General features: G+C 45.8%; 1 protein-coding gene across 6 annotated transcripts in view; it reads right to left on the reverse strand.

Annotated features, from left to right (window-relative positions):
- Irag2 (inositol 1,4,5-triphosphate receptor associated 2) overlaps window positions 1–17,043 on the reverse strand; it is a 49,640-nt gene that overhangs the window by 14,280 nt on the left and 18,317 nt on the right. For all 6 annotated transcript variants that reach the window (XM_057771506.1, XM_057771515.1, XM_057771525.1 and 3 more), the window contains 5 exons: window positions 8,560–8,606; window positions 8,397–8,461; window positions 8,151–8,246; window positions 7,270–7,340; window positions 69–126 (listed from right to left, as the gene is read on the reverse strand). In XM_057771506.1, the coding sequence (XP_057627489.1) occupies window positions 69–126; window positions 7,270–7,340; window positions 8,151–8,246; window positions 8,397–8,461; window positions 8,560–8,606 (337 nt within the window). The remainder of the gene's footprint in view (window positions 1–68; window positions 127–7,269; window positions 7,341–8,150; window positions 8,247–8,396; window positions 8,462–8,559; window positions 8,607–17,043) is intronic.

Genomic DNA, 17,043 nt, shown 5'->3' on the forward strand with positions numbered 1-17,043 from the left:
GACATATCACCCGGAACCACTAACAGGTCACGTGATGTTGCGTGCGCTTGCGTGTGCGCACGCCTTACCTCCTGTGGTGCTGTCCTTCCCTCTGTCTTCTACTGTTCCGAGTCCCTCTCCTGCTTCCTAAAATTGGAAGAACTTTTGATTGGCATGCGTGGGAAGCAAACCTCCCTGCCTCCTGTGGTCTCCTGGCCTGTGTCTATCAAATCGCCCTGCAGCACTCTGGGAACTGGAATGAAGGTCGGCCCAGACAGGGCCAGTGGAAAGGACTGCATTGTGTGGAGGCCAAAGTAACATGAAGGTAGGGTCTGAAAAGGGACACAGTTGTCACGAAGGAAACCAGTGATGTGCATGAGGAGGAGGAGCCATTGGGGCGCCAGCATGGAAGGACTCCTCCACCAAGGCACACAGGGTGGTGTGTGGGTATGTATACAGCGCCATCTCAGGCCACAGCAAGGGGCGCCTTCCACGGCATTATGGAAATATGCCTGTTAAGATCCATTCTGATAGACCTTCATTCCACATGAACACACACGTGCACACACACACACACACCATGCACACGCATGCACGCACACACACAGACACACATAGAATTTTGTTGCTTCCTTGTCATTTGAGACAAGATCTCAATATGTAGACCACAAGCCCGTACTAGTCTGGAACTAGTGATCCTCCTTCCTCATGTAGTCAAGTGCTAGGATTACTTGAATCAAAATATAATTGAATGGATAGCTTCATTCAAATGTTTTAAGACCATTAACCAGCTGCTATAAAAAATTGTGTGTGTGCCAGGGGTGTAGAGGGCAAAAAGCCTGTGCACACAAGATAAGCCAGGAAAGTTAAACACACAGCTGACCTTTACAAAGGAATGAGGTGTGTACCTGCTCCTCCTGGAACGCTAGGAATGATGTCGTTTGACAGCCTGCTGATCCTTTGCTGCCTGATGAGACAGGCTCTGCCTTATCTTTCAGAATTTGCTTTTACCTATCTAAGACCTTTTCCCCTAAATCTTGGATCAGGTTTTCCCTGCCTGCTCTAAAGCCTGCGGTGACCACACAGGCATAACTGTGTAAGCGGGTTGTGCTGACTCGTTTGGAAGACTTAGTGGGAACACAGTAAGCACACAGTCGTTTGTACGATGCTGACACAGTCAGATGAGTGGGAGCTCATAGAAAATAGGCCTAATGCAGCAGAACACACGCTGTGGTTTCTGCTCCCCTAGTCCCCACTCCCAGGGCTCCATGCAGATTCGTGACACATCATTCTTTCCTGTCATGTAGATCCCCTCAACCTCCCTCCCACTTCTAGCTCATCCCTTTGCTGAATTATCAGCTCCTAGAACCTAGAAACACATTCTGCCTGGAACTCCCAGCAGCTACACCCAGCAGGGTCTCGAAAGCATTTCCTACCAGGCAACCTACAGCAAACACACCCTCCTAAGAACCAGAGAGGGCAAGAGAAACCAAAGAACAGAACACACACATAGTAAAGACTAGTCCAGATGTCAGCACCTAGGTCTACAGTCATCCCAGACCCAGATTCCTAAATGCCAGTAATAAAAACATAGTAACAGCCAGGACAATGTCTCCACTAGAAGCCAGAAGCCCTACTACAATAGGCCCTGAGAGAGACAATACAGCTGAGGCTCAAGACAAGAACTACAAAATAACTTCTATGAATATATTGGAGGTCCTTAAAGAGGACTTGGATAAATACATTTATGAAAACACAAACAAACAGTGGAATGAAATAAAAAAAAAAGTTCAAGACGTAAAATCAATAAAGAAAACCCAAACTGAGGGAAGACTGGAAGTGAAAAGTTTAGGAACTCGATTAAGAACTTGTCAACAGAATACAAGAGATGGAAGAGAGAATCTCAGACATTGAAGAAAAGATAGAAGAAACTGATATCTCAGCCAAAGAAAGTGTCAAATCTTAAAAAAAAAAAAATCCAGGTACAAAACATGCAGGAAATCTTGGCTACTCAGAAAAGATCAAATGGGAATTGAGGAGGGAGAAAAAAAACCCAGATCAAAGGCACAAAATTGTAGAAGAAAATCTCCATAACCTAAAGAAGGAAATGCCTATCAAGGTAAAGGAGCATTCAGAACACAAACATACAGAACACAGAAAGAATATCAAAAGCTGCAAGCAGAAAAGATCAGCTAACATAGAAAGGCAAACCTATTAAAATAACACCTAACTTTTGTTGTTTTTTTTTGTTTGTTTGTTTTTCCAGATAGGGTTTATCCGCATAGCCCTGGCTGTCCTAGAACTCATTCTGTAGACCAGACCGGCCTCAAACTCACAGAGATCTGCTGACCTTTGCTTCCCAAGTGTTGGCATTAAAGGCATGCACTACCATCACTTGGCTCAACATCTGATTTTAATGACAACTCTAAAAGCCAGAGGGCCTTCACCGATGTTCTACAAGCTCCAAGAGACCACAGGGGCCAGCCCAGACTACTATACCCAGCAAAACTTTCAACCACTCTAAGAGAAAGATATTCCATGATAAAACCAAATTCAAGCAGTGTCTATCTACAAATCCAGCCCTACAGAAGGTGCTAGAAGGAAAACTTTAACCTGAAGAGGCTAACCGTACCCCCAAAACACAAGGAATAAATAATCCCAGACCATCAAATCAAAAGGATCAAGAGGAACCCACACCACCGCAACAAAATAACAAGAATCAACTGTTTATTGACAACTTTTAACATCAACAGCCCCAATTCATGATAGGACATAGACTAACATGTTTAATACAAGAACAGGATCCATCCTTCTGCTGCATCCAAAAAATACACTGTAATATTAAAGATAAACAGCACCCTATCCAAGTTAGTGGCATTACCTGACAAAATAGACTTCAAACCAAAACTAATCAGAAGAAATAGTGAAGGACATTATATGCCCATCAAAGGAAAAATCTACCAAGAAGACATTGCAATTCTTAACATCTGTGCACCAAACACAAGAACACCCAAGTTTGTAAAGTAAACGTTACTACAGCTTAAATCACATATTGACCCTCACAGAGTGACAGGACCTGACTTCTTACCATTCCTACCAATAGACAAGCACTCCAGACAAAACTAAACAGAGAAATGCTGAAGCTAACAGAAGTTAGGACCTAACAGATACTTAGAGAGTATTTCACCCAAACATAAAAGAATATACCTCCTTCTCAGCACCTCATGGAACTTTCTCCAAAGTTGACCACATACTTGGACTCAAAAGTCTTAACAGATACATGAAAATTGAAATAACACCCTGCATCCTATCTGACCATCACAGATTAAAACTGGATATCACCATCAACAACAAAAACCACAAAAAGCTTACAAACTCATGGGTACTCAATAACTCACTACTGAATGAAAAATGGATTGAGTCAGAAATGAAGAAAAAAATGAAAGAGTTCCTGGAATTGAATGAAGAAGAATTACAACACACCCAAACTTACATAACACAATGCAGACAGTTCTAAGATGCAAGTTCATAGCAGTAAGTGCCTTCATAAAAAAGCTGTAGAGATCTCATACTATTAACAGCATACCTGTAAGCTCTGGAACAAAAAGAAGCAAGCACACCCAAAAGAAGTAGGTGGCAAGAAATAAACCCACGTCTGAAATCAATAAAACAGAAACAAAGAGAACAATACAAAAAAATCAACAAAACAAAGAGTTGATTCTTTGAGAAAAATCAACAAGTTTAACAAACCCTTACCCAAATTAACTAAGAGGTGAAGAGACAAAATCCAAATTAACAAAACTAGAGAAGAAAATGGAAATATAATAACAGACACCAAGGAAATCCAGAGAATCATGAGGATTTATACTTTTAAAAACCTGTACTCCACCAAATTGGAAAATCTAAAAGAAATGGATAATTTTCTCAATATATTAACCTATCAAAGATGAACAAGATCAGATAAGCAATTGAAACAGACTTGTACCTCCCAGTGAGATGGAAATAGTAGCGAAATGTCTCCCAGCCAAATAACATCCCAGGGCCAGATGATTTTAGCACAGAATTCTACCAGACCTTCAAAGGATGATTAATGCCAATATTCCTCAAACTTTTCACAAAATAGAAACAGAAGGAACATTTCTGCAGAGTCAATGCAATCCTCACCAGAATTCTAACACAATTCTTCACAGATCTTGAAAGAATAATCTCAGATTCATATAGAAACACAAAGAACTCATGATAGCTAAAACAATCCTGAATGATAAAACACAAAACAACAACAACAAAGGCCCCCAAACCATCAGGACAGTGTTACCATTCCTGATCCCAAATAGTGCTGTAGAACTACAGCAATAAGAACAGCACAATTTGGGCACAAAAACAGAAACATTGATCAATGGAATAGAATTGAAGAAGGAATCAGAAGGTAGAAAGATCTCCAATGTTCATGGATTTGTAGGATTGATATAGTAAAAATGGCCATTCTATTCTATCTAAAGTAATCAGCAGATTTAATAGAATCCCCATCAAAATTCTAACACAATTTATTACAGCTTCTGAAAAGACAATTTTCAGCTTCATATGGAAACACACACAAAAAAAACCCAGGATAGCTAAAACAATCTCAAATAATAAAAGAACCGCAGGAGGCATCACAATTCACAATTTTAAGTTGTACTACAAAGCTATAGTTAACAAAACAAAACAAAACACAGCATGGTATTGGTATGAAAAGACACATGTTACTCATCAGAATTAAATTGAAGACCCAGACAAAAATCCACACACCTATTTACTCCTGACTTTTGATAAAGAAGCCAGAAATACCCACTGGAAAAAGTCAGCACCTTCAACAAATGGTGCTGGTCAAACTGGATGGCTGCGTGTAGAAGAAATAGATCCACATTTATCATGCAGCACAAAACTCAACTCCAAGTGGACCAAAGATTTCAGCATAAAACTGGATATCCTTATTGTGGGAACTCCTTCAGCCAGAACTTGATAGAAGAGAAAGTGGGAAATAGTCTTGAACTCATTGACACAGGAAAATACTCTGATGACTCGAGCGCTGACGCCAACAATAGGACCTCATGACACTGAAAAGGCAAAGGACACCGTCATCTGGACAAAGTGGCGGCCTACAGAATGGGAGAAGATTTTTAGCAACTCCACATCTGATAGAAGGCTCATTTATAAAATATAATATAAAGAACTCAAAAAAAAAACCAATTTAAAATGGGTACAGGTCTAAAGAGAGAATTCTCAAAGGAGGAAACTCAAATGGCTTAGAAACACTTAATGAAATGTTCAACATCCTTAGCCATCAGGAAAATGAAAATCAAAACTACTTTGAAATTTCATCTTACACCTGTCAGAATGGCTAAGACCAATAACACAAAGGGCAGTTCGTGCTGGAGAGGGTATGAGTAAGGCAATCACTCATCCATTGCTAGTGAGACTGCAAACTTGTGCAGCCATTACGGAGATCAGTGTCTCGGTTCCTCAGGAAGCTGGGAATCTATCTACTTTAAGATCCAGCTGTGCTATGCTTGGGCATCTCCCCAAAGGATGCCTCATCCCACCACAGAGACACTCGCTCAACCAAGTTCACTGCTGCTCTAACCACAGTAGCCAGAACCTGGGATACCATATTCCGTATTCTCGGTACGTTCAGCCGCCTGCCAGTCCTTAAGAAACCTCACCCACACACTCGCTTTTCTGCCTGATGACACACAGATGTGTGTCTCCTTCTCGGGTGGGTTGTTAAACTGTAAGATCTTACACGCTACTGATGCCTTGCTCCATCCTGAAGCTTGACAATGCTGCCTTGATTTCATCTCAAATTCTGCGCTTCTTCCTTCCTCCCTTCGCTCGTCATTTGCTCTTTTAGGTTGTGCTCTGGAGCTGGGCCTTCCTTTGCGTCCTTCAATCATTCACGTGATTTACCTTGTGGATCTCATGCTCACCACCGCCTCCCTTCTCTGAATATGACAACAGCATCAGGACTTGTTCCCTTCCCTCCACCGTTCTTAAGATTTTTTCATGACTGCCTTGCTTCGAGATGAAAGGAATCTCCACCCACGAAAAACTAAACATCCTGAGTTTATTTTCCTCTGCCCTTTTTTTTAAGAAGGGGAAACAGCAGCATCTACAGTAGCCAACACTGCATCCTCGTTCTGCTCCACATGGAAGGAGGATTCCAAATAACGTGCCCACCACTCACCCCATTCCTTTTCGATTTTAACATTGGTATCTACCTCACTGCGCCCAAACCCTCATCATCCTGTAGCTTTCCTGAGTTACCTGCATGGGTTTTTATGGTTCTCGACACTGCACTGAGCTGGTGACAACAATACCTATATATCCAGTATGCACCTTCTTCCTAGCCCCCCCCACACAACAGAGGAAGTAATGTCTAAGAAAAACCCTTGGAGAACCATGAAGCAGGTTACCCTTCAACCACGGATGCACGGGGCAATGGACCGTCACCCATACCACAAAAGTAGTAAAATACAACCAAGAGCCTTGGAGAATCATGGCCCTAGACCACAGTCTCCAGGCTCTCCTTCAACCGTCCTCACGAGTGACACTGGATCTTCCTCCATCAAAGGAATTCTCCTGTGAGTGTTTAGTGTTAACCTTTAAAACCATGTCGCTCTCACAGCGCCTCCCGTGACCCTCCCGGCTTTCGTCCCAATCAGTTCTTCTTTCAAACGAGTAATCTCATGACAATCATCGACTGTCTGCTTCGTCACATGATCAACATCACACACACAAGCACGCATACAATGCACACAAAACACACACATCACATACACACACCACACATGCATGAACGCACATACCACATACACATGCATACAATACACACGTCACACACACCACACACACACCATATACCATACAACACACAATGCACCATACACACAAAACACACATACGCACAACACATACAATGCACACACAAACACACAACACATACACACATTACCGATTTGTGTAGCTGTATGCAATGATGCATTCATCACCTTATCTCTGATCTAGGATGCATTAGCAAGTGAATGACATTCAGCATGAAGCAAGGCCATCCTCACTTGGACTCATTGCCAAGCTTATCCAAGTCGATTAATACCCTGGCGATATAATTAAATTCTAGTAACTCAGATTTGTTTCCTAATATCTTGAGAGAGTAAAATATGATTTTCAAAGAGCATTATGTAAATCCGAAGGGACAGCTGGACTCTCAAAGCTTGCCACTGCCTTCGCTGTTAGCATGGACGTTACCCTCACCAGCTGTGATGCAGCCTTGTCTGCACTCACGGAGTCCTGGCTTGCAGCACTATTCGGAGCTGGTCTGGTGCCTGCAAGAAGAGGAAGTAGTGAGAGACTGGGGAAGCAGTGACAAGCAAAAGAGGAAGAGACAGAGGGGTGGTGATGTGGCCAGACCAGCAAAAGCAAAGGCTGATACGTGACAGCAGCTAATGGCTCCCGAGCACACGCATGTCTGCCAGTGCACAGCCAGGGATGGAGCGGCCTTTTTCTACTACAGAGCTATGTGGAAGGAGAAGCTGTTAGAGCTTGGCTTTCGTACAGCTTGACATGTAGTTTTGTAAATACCATATGCAAGGCTGGTAGTGATCGTGACGTGGACACTCCCAGATGTCAGGCTGTCAGGCTGAGAATGGGGACATTTTGGGGACACTGTCATGTGTAGTGACTTCTCTTCATTTTTGCACACCCTGCACAGAATGCGGCCTGCACTGCCTCAACCCTGTGCTTCCCTCTTCTGGAAGAGTCGAGGGTTATAAATGACTATACAAAATAAGAGCAAAATAGATATCAATTTCTTTTGGCAAATATGATTCCTTCTATGGAAGTTTTCTGATTTCCTTAAATTTTAGGGCTGGGACTGACATAATGAGACCTAACCAAGTCTAAACCATTTCTGTCAAACGACAATATTTAAGGCCTGCTATAACATACCCTAACCTTTCATCTGCCTATCAAATTGAGACAGTGCCATCACCCTCACACAACAGACAGACTGCATCAAGGTATTTGACAAGAATCACTTTCTGAAGAGGAACACCCCCCCCCCCCCCTTATCATGCTCCCAGGGTCACTGACCTGACTAGCTTGTAGGCGCCACTTAGGGGCTTGCAACAGCGTACCTGGCATGGCAGAGGCCGATCCTGCTTCCTCCTCCTCACAGAGAGATTTGCAGTCAAGGTCCCCAGGAGTCATGTGCAAAGTGTCTGATCCAGAGTCTGGGGACAGGAAGAGGCTGGCTGTGAGAGCCATGCAAACGACGCATTTGCCTAGGCCCCTCTTAATTGCACGCCCCTTAGCAGGGTGCCAAACGGCAGGGCTCAGTTAGTAACAAGAACCCCAGCTTTCTCTGTCCTGCCTCTACTCACCACTCGAAGTCACGGTGCTCTCTGAGGATGAAGTGTGATCAGCCGAGGGTTGTGTGAGAGACTCCCTGAAGAAAGGAGACAAGAAATACCTTCAACATGGAGGGCAAGTGATTTCGTTTAAAAACCCATGGAATATGCACCCAAGTTCAAAAGCAGGACAAACCTGAGCTGTGGCAAGCTCTCAGAATACAGGCGACCAACACCATTCTCCTGCAGGAACAAGGAGATGCATGGTCAGTGGTTTGACAGTGTGCATTCCAGAAACGCAGCTTTAGGCCAGTGTCCTCAACAGCTTTAAATCAAGCCACTATTTCCTGTGCTCTGGGGAAGATCTGGGGAGTGGGACCTTTAGTGAATCCTCATCCACACAACTTTCTCATAGACATTCTCACAAACAACACCCCACTTTAGAGGAAACCTGATACATCCTTGAGCAAAACAAATGCTAAACCCCCAGGTCAGATGGAGTTTATTTCACATGCTCAAGGCCTGTTCTTGTCCGAGGGCTGCACTATGTGACTGTCACATTTTTATTTACAAGACAGCTACTCAGCATCCAACTTTTGACCTGAAATGGCTCTTGGGTTTCTTGAGAGATAAAGTATACACTTTAGACTTGACCCATATCGCAGGGATTTGATAGATTACAACCAGGTCAACACCCATGATTCCATTCAAAGGCAGTACTGAACTGCCAGGTCAAGTTGTGAAAGCTGTAAAAGTCTCATTCGAACCTTGAAATTTATAGTAAGGGTTCTCGATTAGAGAGGATCTGATTTTGGCATTAGGATGTATACACACACTCACGCTCTTTCAAAAAGCAAAGGTGGGTATTGGTCTGGCCGGTGCTTCCTTCTAAGCCCTGGGCTTTTCCTGGGAGCTTGCTCTGCTTGTTATGTGTTTAGGAAGGGAGCTGAATTCAAGAAGTGCTATCATGCTGGCATGTCTGTGGCAGATTCAGACAGTGTGAAATGCAAACACGCATAACCGCACATAGGTGTGCATAGTATGATCAATCGGATGCAGAATCGTGGCAGGCCACAGAAAGCCTTGGTGAGAGCTTGTTTTTGTTATTTTTATTTCATTGTTAGTTTTAGCAGTAATGACGAACCAAGAGCGTTGGCCATGCCAGGCAGGAGCTCTGGCTACGTCTATTTAGTTTGTTAGAATCTACAGACGTCAGGGGAGATGAGCAGACTCAGCAGGTGAAGGCGCTGCTGATGCCGAGTCTGACGACCTGAGTTCAATGCCTGGAAACCAGAAACGTGGAGGGAAGAAGGAGATGACAAATAGCCTCTGACCTCCACATGTACACTGAAACAACATACATGTATATGTAATCTCATTCTCCCAAAACTGTTCTACAGAGGGTTTTCAGGGGGAATGCAAGGAATTAAGGCCAGGGAGGAGGAGTCTACCAAGGGTCTGGGAGGCAGTCAGTCTTCTGAACCACACTGAACTAAACACAGAGTTTTCTCCAGCGCAGACTAACTCTGGGTATGCACTGACATGGGGTATAGGGAAAGAGGGAGCCTAAACTGTTTAGACTTACAAAGATTTAAATACAAACATGGGCTGGAGAGAGGCTTGGCAATTCAGAGAACCAGTGGCTCTTGCAGAGGACCTGAGTTCAGTCCCCAGTACCTGATGGTGGCTCGCTCCAACCTGTAAGTCCATCTCCAGGGGCTCTGACTCCCTTTCCCAGTCACTGCAGACACCTGCACATATATGTGCATACATTCACATAGACACATGGTAAATCTTTTAAAAATTAAATATTAATTGTAATGTGTTTCCATGTCATCTGCTCTGATGAGTTGCAGTACTAACGCCAGCCCTGTCTGTTGGCACCTTGGTGCTCAATGCTTGAACGTAGGCAGAAGTGTGTTCATGCCCTACTAGACAGCTTCCGAAAGTGGGAGGGAGGAACATACTTCACCTTTTAGTAACAATACTTCTATTCTAAAGCCTGGTTGTCCCATTTAAAGCCAAAACACAACTATAGTAAACATGTAAGATTTGCCCCCAGAGGCCACAGACAAGTTTTGTCCTGTAGGGTGCCCTACAGTGTTCTGTTCACTGTAACCTTAGACAGTGCAGTTGGAGGGACCTTGCTTGCACAGTAGAAAACCTCCCATCTCTTGTGCTGAAACATTATCGGAAGTGTTTCAACAACTGTCAGTGCTCACTGACCACACCAATGTCCTGTGCCATCTGGGAGAAACCTCACCAACTGTGTGGCCATCCATCTCCCCATAATCCTGCAGGGTCACTGCGGAAGCAGGCGGATTTAACTCTCGGGTTGTTAATCTTTATAAATCTCAGCCACCAGGATATGACACGCAGCAGAACTCAACCCTAGCCTGTCATAAGTGTAGCTCAGGAACACGTTCCTCCCCTTTATGGGAATAGACAGAGGAAAGAAGTTGGCTTTTCTGTTCTTTAAAGCTCATTTCAAATTTGAGGTTGCAGTATAGGAGAATTGGAGAGAAGACCTTCTAGACGTCTATGTATGGTGGAGTGGGATAGGAGTAACTTAAACCCCGCTTAAACCATTATCCCACACGCATATAAGACCTTAACCCCACCAACAACCTTGTGGCCTGGACAGACTGAGGGAGAATCTGCTGGACATATTTTAAAAGCACAGAAAACCAAGAAATAGAGTAAATTCAGGTAGGAGTCTGACTTACTTGTGGCAGATTGGCTCACTTCATGAAGCAAACACCCAGGAAGAACATGCTCTCCTCTCGGGCAATCCATTCAAATAGAGACCTGATCCCATTTACATGAAAACTCAGGCCCCAGCCCTCGCTCTTGTGAGCAGGAGTTACCACAGGGCGGGGCTGGCAAGGCATGGATCAAAATGAGAGTCTCCTATGGGCTGAATCAGCAAACACAGGCCACACACACACACACACACACAGAGAGAGAGAGAGAGAGAGAGAGAGAGAGAGAGAGAGAGAGAGAGAGAGAGAGAAACAGTATGTCAATGTGGACATAGAAAAGTAAGTAGAAAGAACAATAGGGAAAGAAACTGGGATTTTAGGAATTCATTCGTCTAGACAATCTTCTAGGGCTGCTTTTTCTCAATACAATGCTGCTTTAACTCCTCTTTAGAAATGGAAAAAGCTTCCTCCTGATGGACAGGTGCTGCCAATGGAATTTTACTACTGGGCTGACTGTAGCCAGCTACTGCTAGTCAAATTAACAAGACAGGAAAGAATGCAGCCAGAGTTTATGCAGACCTAAGACCCGACTCTGCGCCATTTAAATGCTCCGAAGAGAGGAAGAGTGTGTGGCTGAACTGGCACAGGAACAAAATGAAATTTCCTTACTTCTTTCCCCCTTTCTTTCTAACCCAAAGCACACCACACCCTCAGACCCGTGGGGGCACACCCAGCACTGAAAGGTTCACTTAGAAGCAGTTAGCAGTCAACATCAGCACGGCCCAATCATGTAGCTGGCAATGTTATTTATTCTCCAGGGTTATTAATGCTGCACCTCCACACAGCCTGAGAAAACAGGACAGACAATAGCCAGAAAATCCTCCAAATAGTATCATATTGATCCCACCCTCTGCCTCGGTGACTGTTCTCCCAGTGACAACCTGTCTCATTCAGAAACAAGTCATGACATGAACGAAAATCGAAGGGAGGAAAAATAGTTGAGGTCTTTTAAACTCTAAGTACAGATTTTCACCTCCGGCTCGTTTGCTCTTTGAGACGGGAAGAAGCCTCTGAGCTCGATGCCTCTGATCCTTCTGACTCTGGGTCAAAGGCACAGAGACTGTTGGCAAGCAGTTCCAGGTTGGGGCTGGAAAGATGGCTCAGCAGTGCGGGGCACCTGCTGCTTTACACAGCACCTGAGGTCAGTTCCCTGCACCTGTGCTGAGAACCACACAGCTTCTAGAAACTCTAGCTCCAAAGGAGCTCCCTCTTCTGGCCTCTGTTAGTGCCCACATGCATGGTCGGTTTTACACACACACACACACACACACACACGCACACACGTGCACGCATGCACACACACACACACACACACACGCAAATCTTGAGGTTGGAGAGACAGCTCAGAGATTGAGAACACAGGATGCTCCTGCAAAGAACCTGGGTTCAGTTCTCAGTACCCACATGGTGGCTCACAGCTGTCTGTATTCAAGTCCCAGGGGATCCAGTGCTCTCTTTGGGCACTGCATACATGTGGTACACATGTGTGCAAAGCAGACAACACACCCAAACACACACGCTACCAAGTTTCTTTGTAGGCACGCATCAGAGACCAGTGGAAGAAGGTAACATCTGATCTGAGGCAGCATCTCATTCTGTAGCCCAGGCTAGCCTCAGACTCAGTCCACCCTCCTGTTTCAGTCTCCCAAGTGCTCCATCATGGAATTCCCTAATTCTTGGACATTCAGGGCAGGAACAAGCACCTAGCATGTTCCCAGGTTTGCAAGGCACTAAGAGAACAGCTGCCCAGCAGAGAAGTCAATGCCTGAGGAGAGGCAGGCAGGCAGGCTGAGGAGGGGCCGTTGCCCAGAGTTGGAATTGTTGTGACTCTAAGGAAATGGACACAGTCTGTGGAGGGAGCAACAGCGCTGGAGTCTGTGCCCCTGACCACTGTCCCCAGCACTGTGGGACTGTCTGTGCATCTCAAAAACTCTGCTCACACTGCATCCTCTGAGAGCACCAAAGCGAGAGGTACAGCATTCTACTGCTGACCTAGGAAAGGGACTGGCCGAGGCTGAGGTACGGTCAGGCTGTAGGCAGTATGGCCAACAAGCAAGGATTTCAAGGACATGTAGATGTCTGGGAGGAAAACGACCTCCTTTCTCAACAAGCCCCAAACTTTGTCTGCCTGGAGCCAAGAGACCTAAAAGTCTGCATTCTGGTGACGGCCCTGGAGATGCCCGTCAGAGGATCCACGAGAAGAAAAGCTTCCCTGCTCACTGGCAAGAAGAAGAGCGGGTCACGGAGTGCCAGTTTTCCCGCTGCGTGGCATCTGTGTGGCTTGTTTCCATGAGTCAGTAGGCAGGAACTTAGCTGCACAGACGCATGTGTAGCTACGTATGTAATAGACATAGAGAAGTGTGTTTGTATGTATGCGTGTAGATACCCAAAGGCCTTGCAGAGTAACATCCCCTTGCACAGGGGACACAAACTCAGGCAGGTGCAACCATGTGTACAAGTTCCCACAGCTAATACATGGCCAGTCTTCATCCAGGTCTGCTCAGTCCCAAACCTTCTTCTATGCAGCTAAAAATTCATCAGCAGAAGCCGGCAGTAGGGTGAGCTTCTCTGTATTCGAGCTGTAGTCTCAGCAGCTTCACGTCCCAGGCTCCTCTTGTCTGTTTTCTCACACACTGAATCTTCCTCCACATCGCTGTGGAGCCCCAGGAAACACATTTCATCCAAATGCTTCCGTGTAATCTCGCGTGCTTCTCTTGTGGGTCCCTAAGCGAGTTCTGTTCTCCTTAAGAACATCCCACACAGGACGCCTGAATATTGCAGGACACCCCTTGAGACTCTCCGTGCCTGACTCCTTGACCCACTCAAAGACCCTCTGACCAACACTGGTGTTCAGTTTCATCTTGCGTTGTGATAAAAATAGATAATAAATGTTGAAATATGGAGCGGCGGGCTGCGTCCCACTGCCCAGCTAGCTTTACCCAAAATAATTACACGGAAACTGTATTCTTTTAAACACTGCCTGGCCCATTAGTTCCAGCCTCTTCTTGGCTAGCTCTTACATATTGATCTAACCCATTTCTAATATTCTGTGTAGCACCACGAGCTGGCTTACCAGGAAAGATCTTAACCTGCGTCTGTCTGGAGTGGGAGAATCATGGCGACTCACTGACTCGGCTTCTTTCTCCCAGCATTCTGTTCTGTTTACTCTGCCTATCTAAATTCTACCCTATCAGAGGCCAAGCAGTTTCTTTATTAATTAACCAATGAAAGCAACAGATAGAAAGATGACCCTCCTCCATCAAATGAAAGAGTGGAGCTTTCTCTGTTGAAGTGGGAAATGTAGGAATAAATCCTGAGACCTTAGGAGCACAGGTGAGAGACCCAACATGGCCCCCTCTCTGAGCCCTCCCTGTTGATCTCTCAGCCTGCAGCAATGACAGAGTGGTCGCTGGGGGAAGACAAGACCTCACGTCTACTCAGGTTGCTGGGCACACACTGATTAGTGACTAAGGAAGGGTTCTCTCTCTAGGGTTCTCTCTCTAGGGCTAAGGACCCCGAAGTCCCAGGTAAGCTGAGAACTCTCGACAGTGCTAAGTACACTTTCTGCAGAGAGTGAGGACCTGGGGAGCTTCTGGGAATGGGTCTACATGCCAACAGCCCATTGGTATCTACCATGGAGACTTCACATTCTGATTAAAGGACAGACTGCTTCTGTGTCCCCGTCTAATGCTCTCCACCAAGCCTATTGCCTGATACAGGATGAAAATAAGGAACGAGGCCAGCAAGATGGCGCCCGCTACCATGCCTGGTGACTGCATCGCAGTCCCCCGGGACCACACAGAGGATGGAGAGAAATGACTCCCAATTAGCTGCAAGGTGTGCTCTCTTCCACATGCACACCACGACGTGAGTACCCCAGACTACTCTCCCCAGACAGATAAATACATGAATACAGTGAGTGATGACCACATAACATAAGTACCCCAGGTTACCCACCCCAGACGGATAAACAGTGAGTGACGACCACGTGACCAGAATATGCTGACAAGAAAGGGAGAACACAGTTACTGGGGCCTTGAGTGTGGTGACATGGTGCTCACTTAGAATCCCAGCACACACAAGGCTGAGGCAGGAGGATGAAAGTCTTTGGATAGTCTAGGCTAGACAGTGAGTTCTAGGCAGCGTGAGCTATAGGACTCTTCTAAAAAATTATCTAGTCAGGACTAGCAAGACGGTGCCGTAGGTAAGAAGCTCGCTGCCTGGACTATGATCTGAGGTTGATCTCTGGATCTGCACAGTAGAAGAGGGAACGGACTCCTGCAAAAATTGCCCTCCGCCCTCCACTCAGGGACTGTGATCCGCTCCCCTCCCCGCTTGGAAAAATGTTTAAAAATAAATTTCAATTTTAACCCTAGTTAATGGGGCCGTGGAAAGGGGGTGCAAGAATCCAGAAAGGAAGGGCCTTTGGCCATGGGTTGGTTTTTCTGAAGCATTCCCTAGGTAACCCAGGGAAACCTGACCTTGAATTCCCCCCACCCCCATCATTAGCAAACCCTCCCTCAAGAAGTGGAGATTTGTGAGCACTAAAAATCCGAGTTACCACAGAAAGCCTTGAGAAGCAGCTGGTGTTTGAAACTGGCCTTGGCAACCGAACAGAATTTTGCCCAACGGAGAAACAACATTGCTTCAGGGGAACGCCCCCGGCAGGTCTGCACGGTTCACCGCGGCAGCACAGCCTCCTGGTTTGGATGAGGAACAAGATAACCACAAGGCAATGCCAGGGAAATGAAGGTAGAAACACCGGTGTGACAAGTGACAGAACAACCGAGTGTGAGACAAGAAGGTCATCGTAAGGTCGGTGAGGCACAGAGATCGTGGCTGACAGCCAGGGGTTAGGGAAAGGCCACCATCATTGCGTACCTGGATGAACACAGATTATGGGTTCTGCTCATGCTTACTTTGTACTTGTTCTAATCCCTGGACTATGATTCATGAGGACACTACGCTCACCATTAGAGGCTCAGAGGCGGGGTGCCAGGTGAAGGGAGGCTTTCGGGGATGTGCTCAGAGAACAGGGTGGGGGCAGGCTGGAGGAGACTGCAACCTTAGGCTGTAAGCATTTACGGAGAGCAGAAGCCCAAAGTGACAGTGTAGAGAACCTGCGGTTTAGGTCACTGTACAGCGCACAGACTCAGACAGCTTCCTGGGGCTGTGGTGTGAGCCTCCGCAGAGGACCCAGACCGTCTTCCAGCACCATGCTGGAGGCCTTTCTACTGTGATTCTGGGGACTCCTGCTTCTAAATGGGTGTCAAGATCACTGGTGAAACAACTTGGCCCAAGACCCCACAGAACAGATCACCAGATCCTGTCGGATGCGCCAAGCAGGAAGCTCTTCAGTACAGCCGCCAGTGACCTTAATGAAGCAGCGAAACCCAGTGTGCTAAGAGGGGATGCTGAAACCCAGGTCCTTTGAAGCTACAGGAAGCTGAACTTAGCCCTGAGTTTGCTACTTACTAGCTGAGTCATCCTCAAGCGATTTAACTCCCCCAACTCCAGGTGGCTACTCCGCCAGAGCAGAGACAGCGGCCGCCACTCTGGAGGCGAGAGCGTTAAAGCCGCCTGTGGAAATGCTTGGAGAGGGTTAATGCTTCCCTGCACCGTGCCTGACGCTCTGCTCAGCTCCTGTTGCCTCTTCCCTCTTCATTGTGAAATTAGTGCCCGATAAAAGGGAAATCACTAACAACCAAACATCCTGTACGTGGCTGAGGTCAACTTCCTGTATTAAAACTGCAGAAGAAGGCTAAGTGATAGCAAAGGAGGCTCGTGTCTTTTTCCTCTCTTGTCCTTCGCTTCTCAGCAAGGTGGGCGCAAATGAAAATAAATCATACATCAATTGTTCAATATAAAAAGTACACACAATTATATATCAGAAATAATATAAAATTTATAGAAGTGGA

The sequence above is a fragment of the Chionomys nivalis genome, chromosome 1 (assembly GCF_950005125.1).
Source record: "Chionomys nivalis chromosome 1, mChiNiv1.1, whole genome shotgun sequence".
Lineage (NCBI taxonomy): Eukaryota > Metazoa > Chordata > Mammalia > Rodentia > Cricetidae > Chionomys > Chionomys nivalis.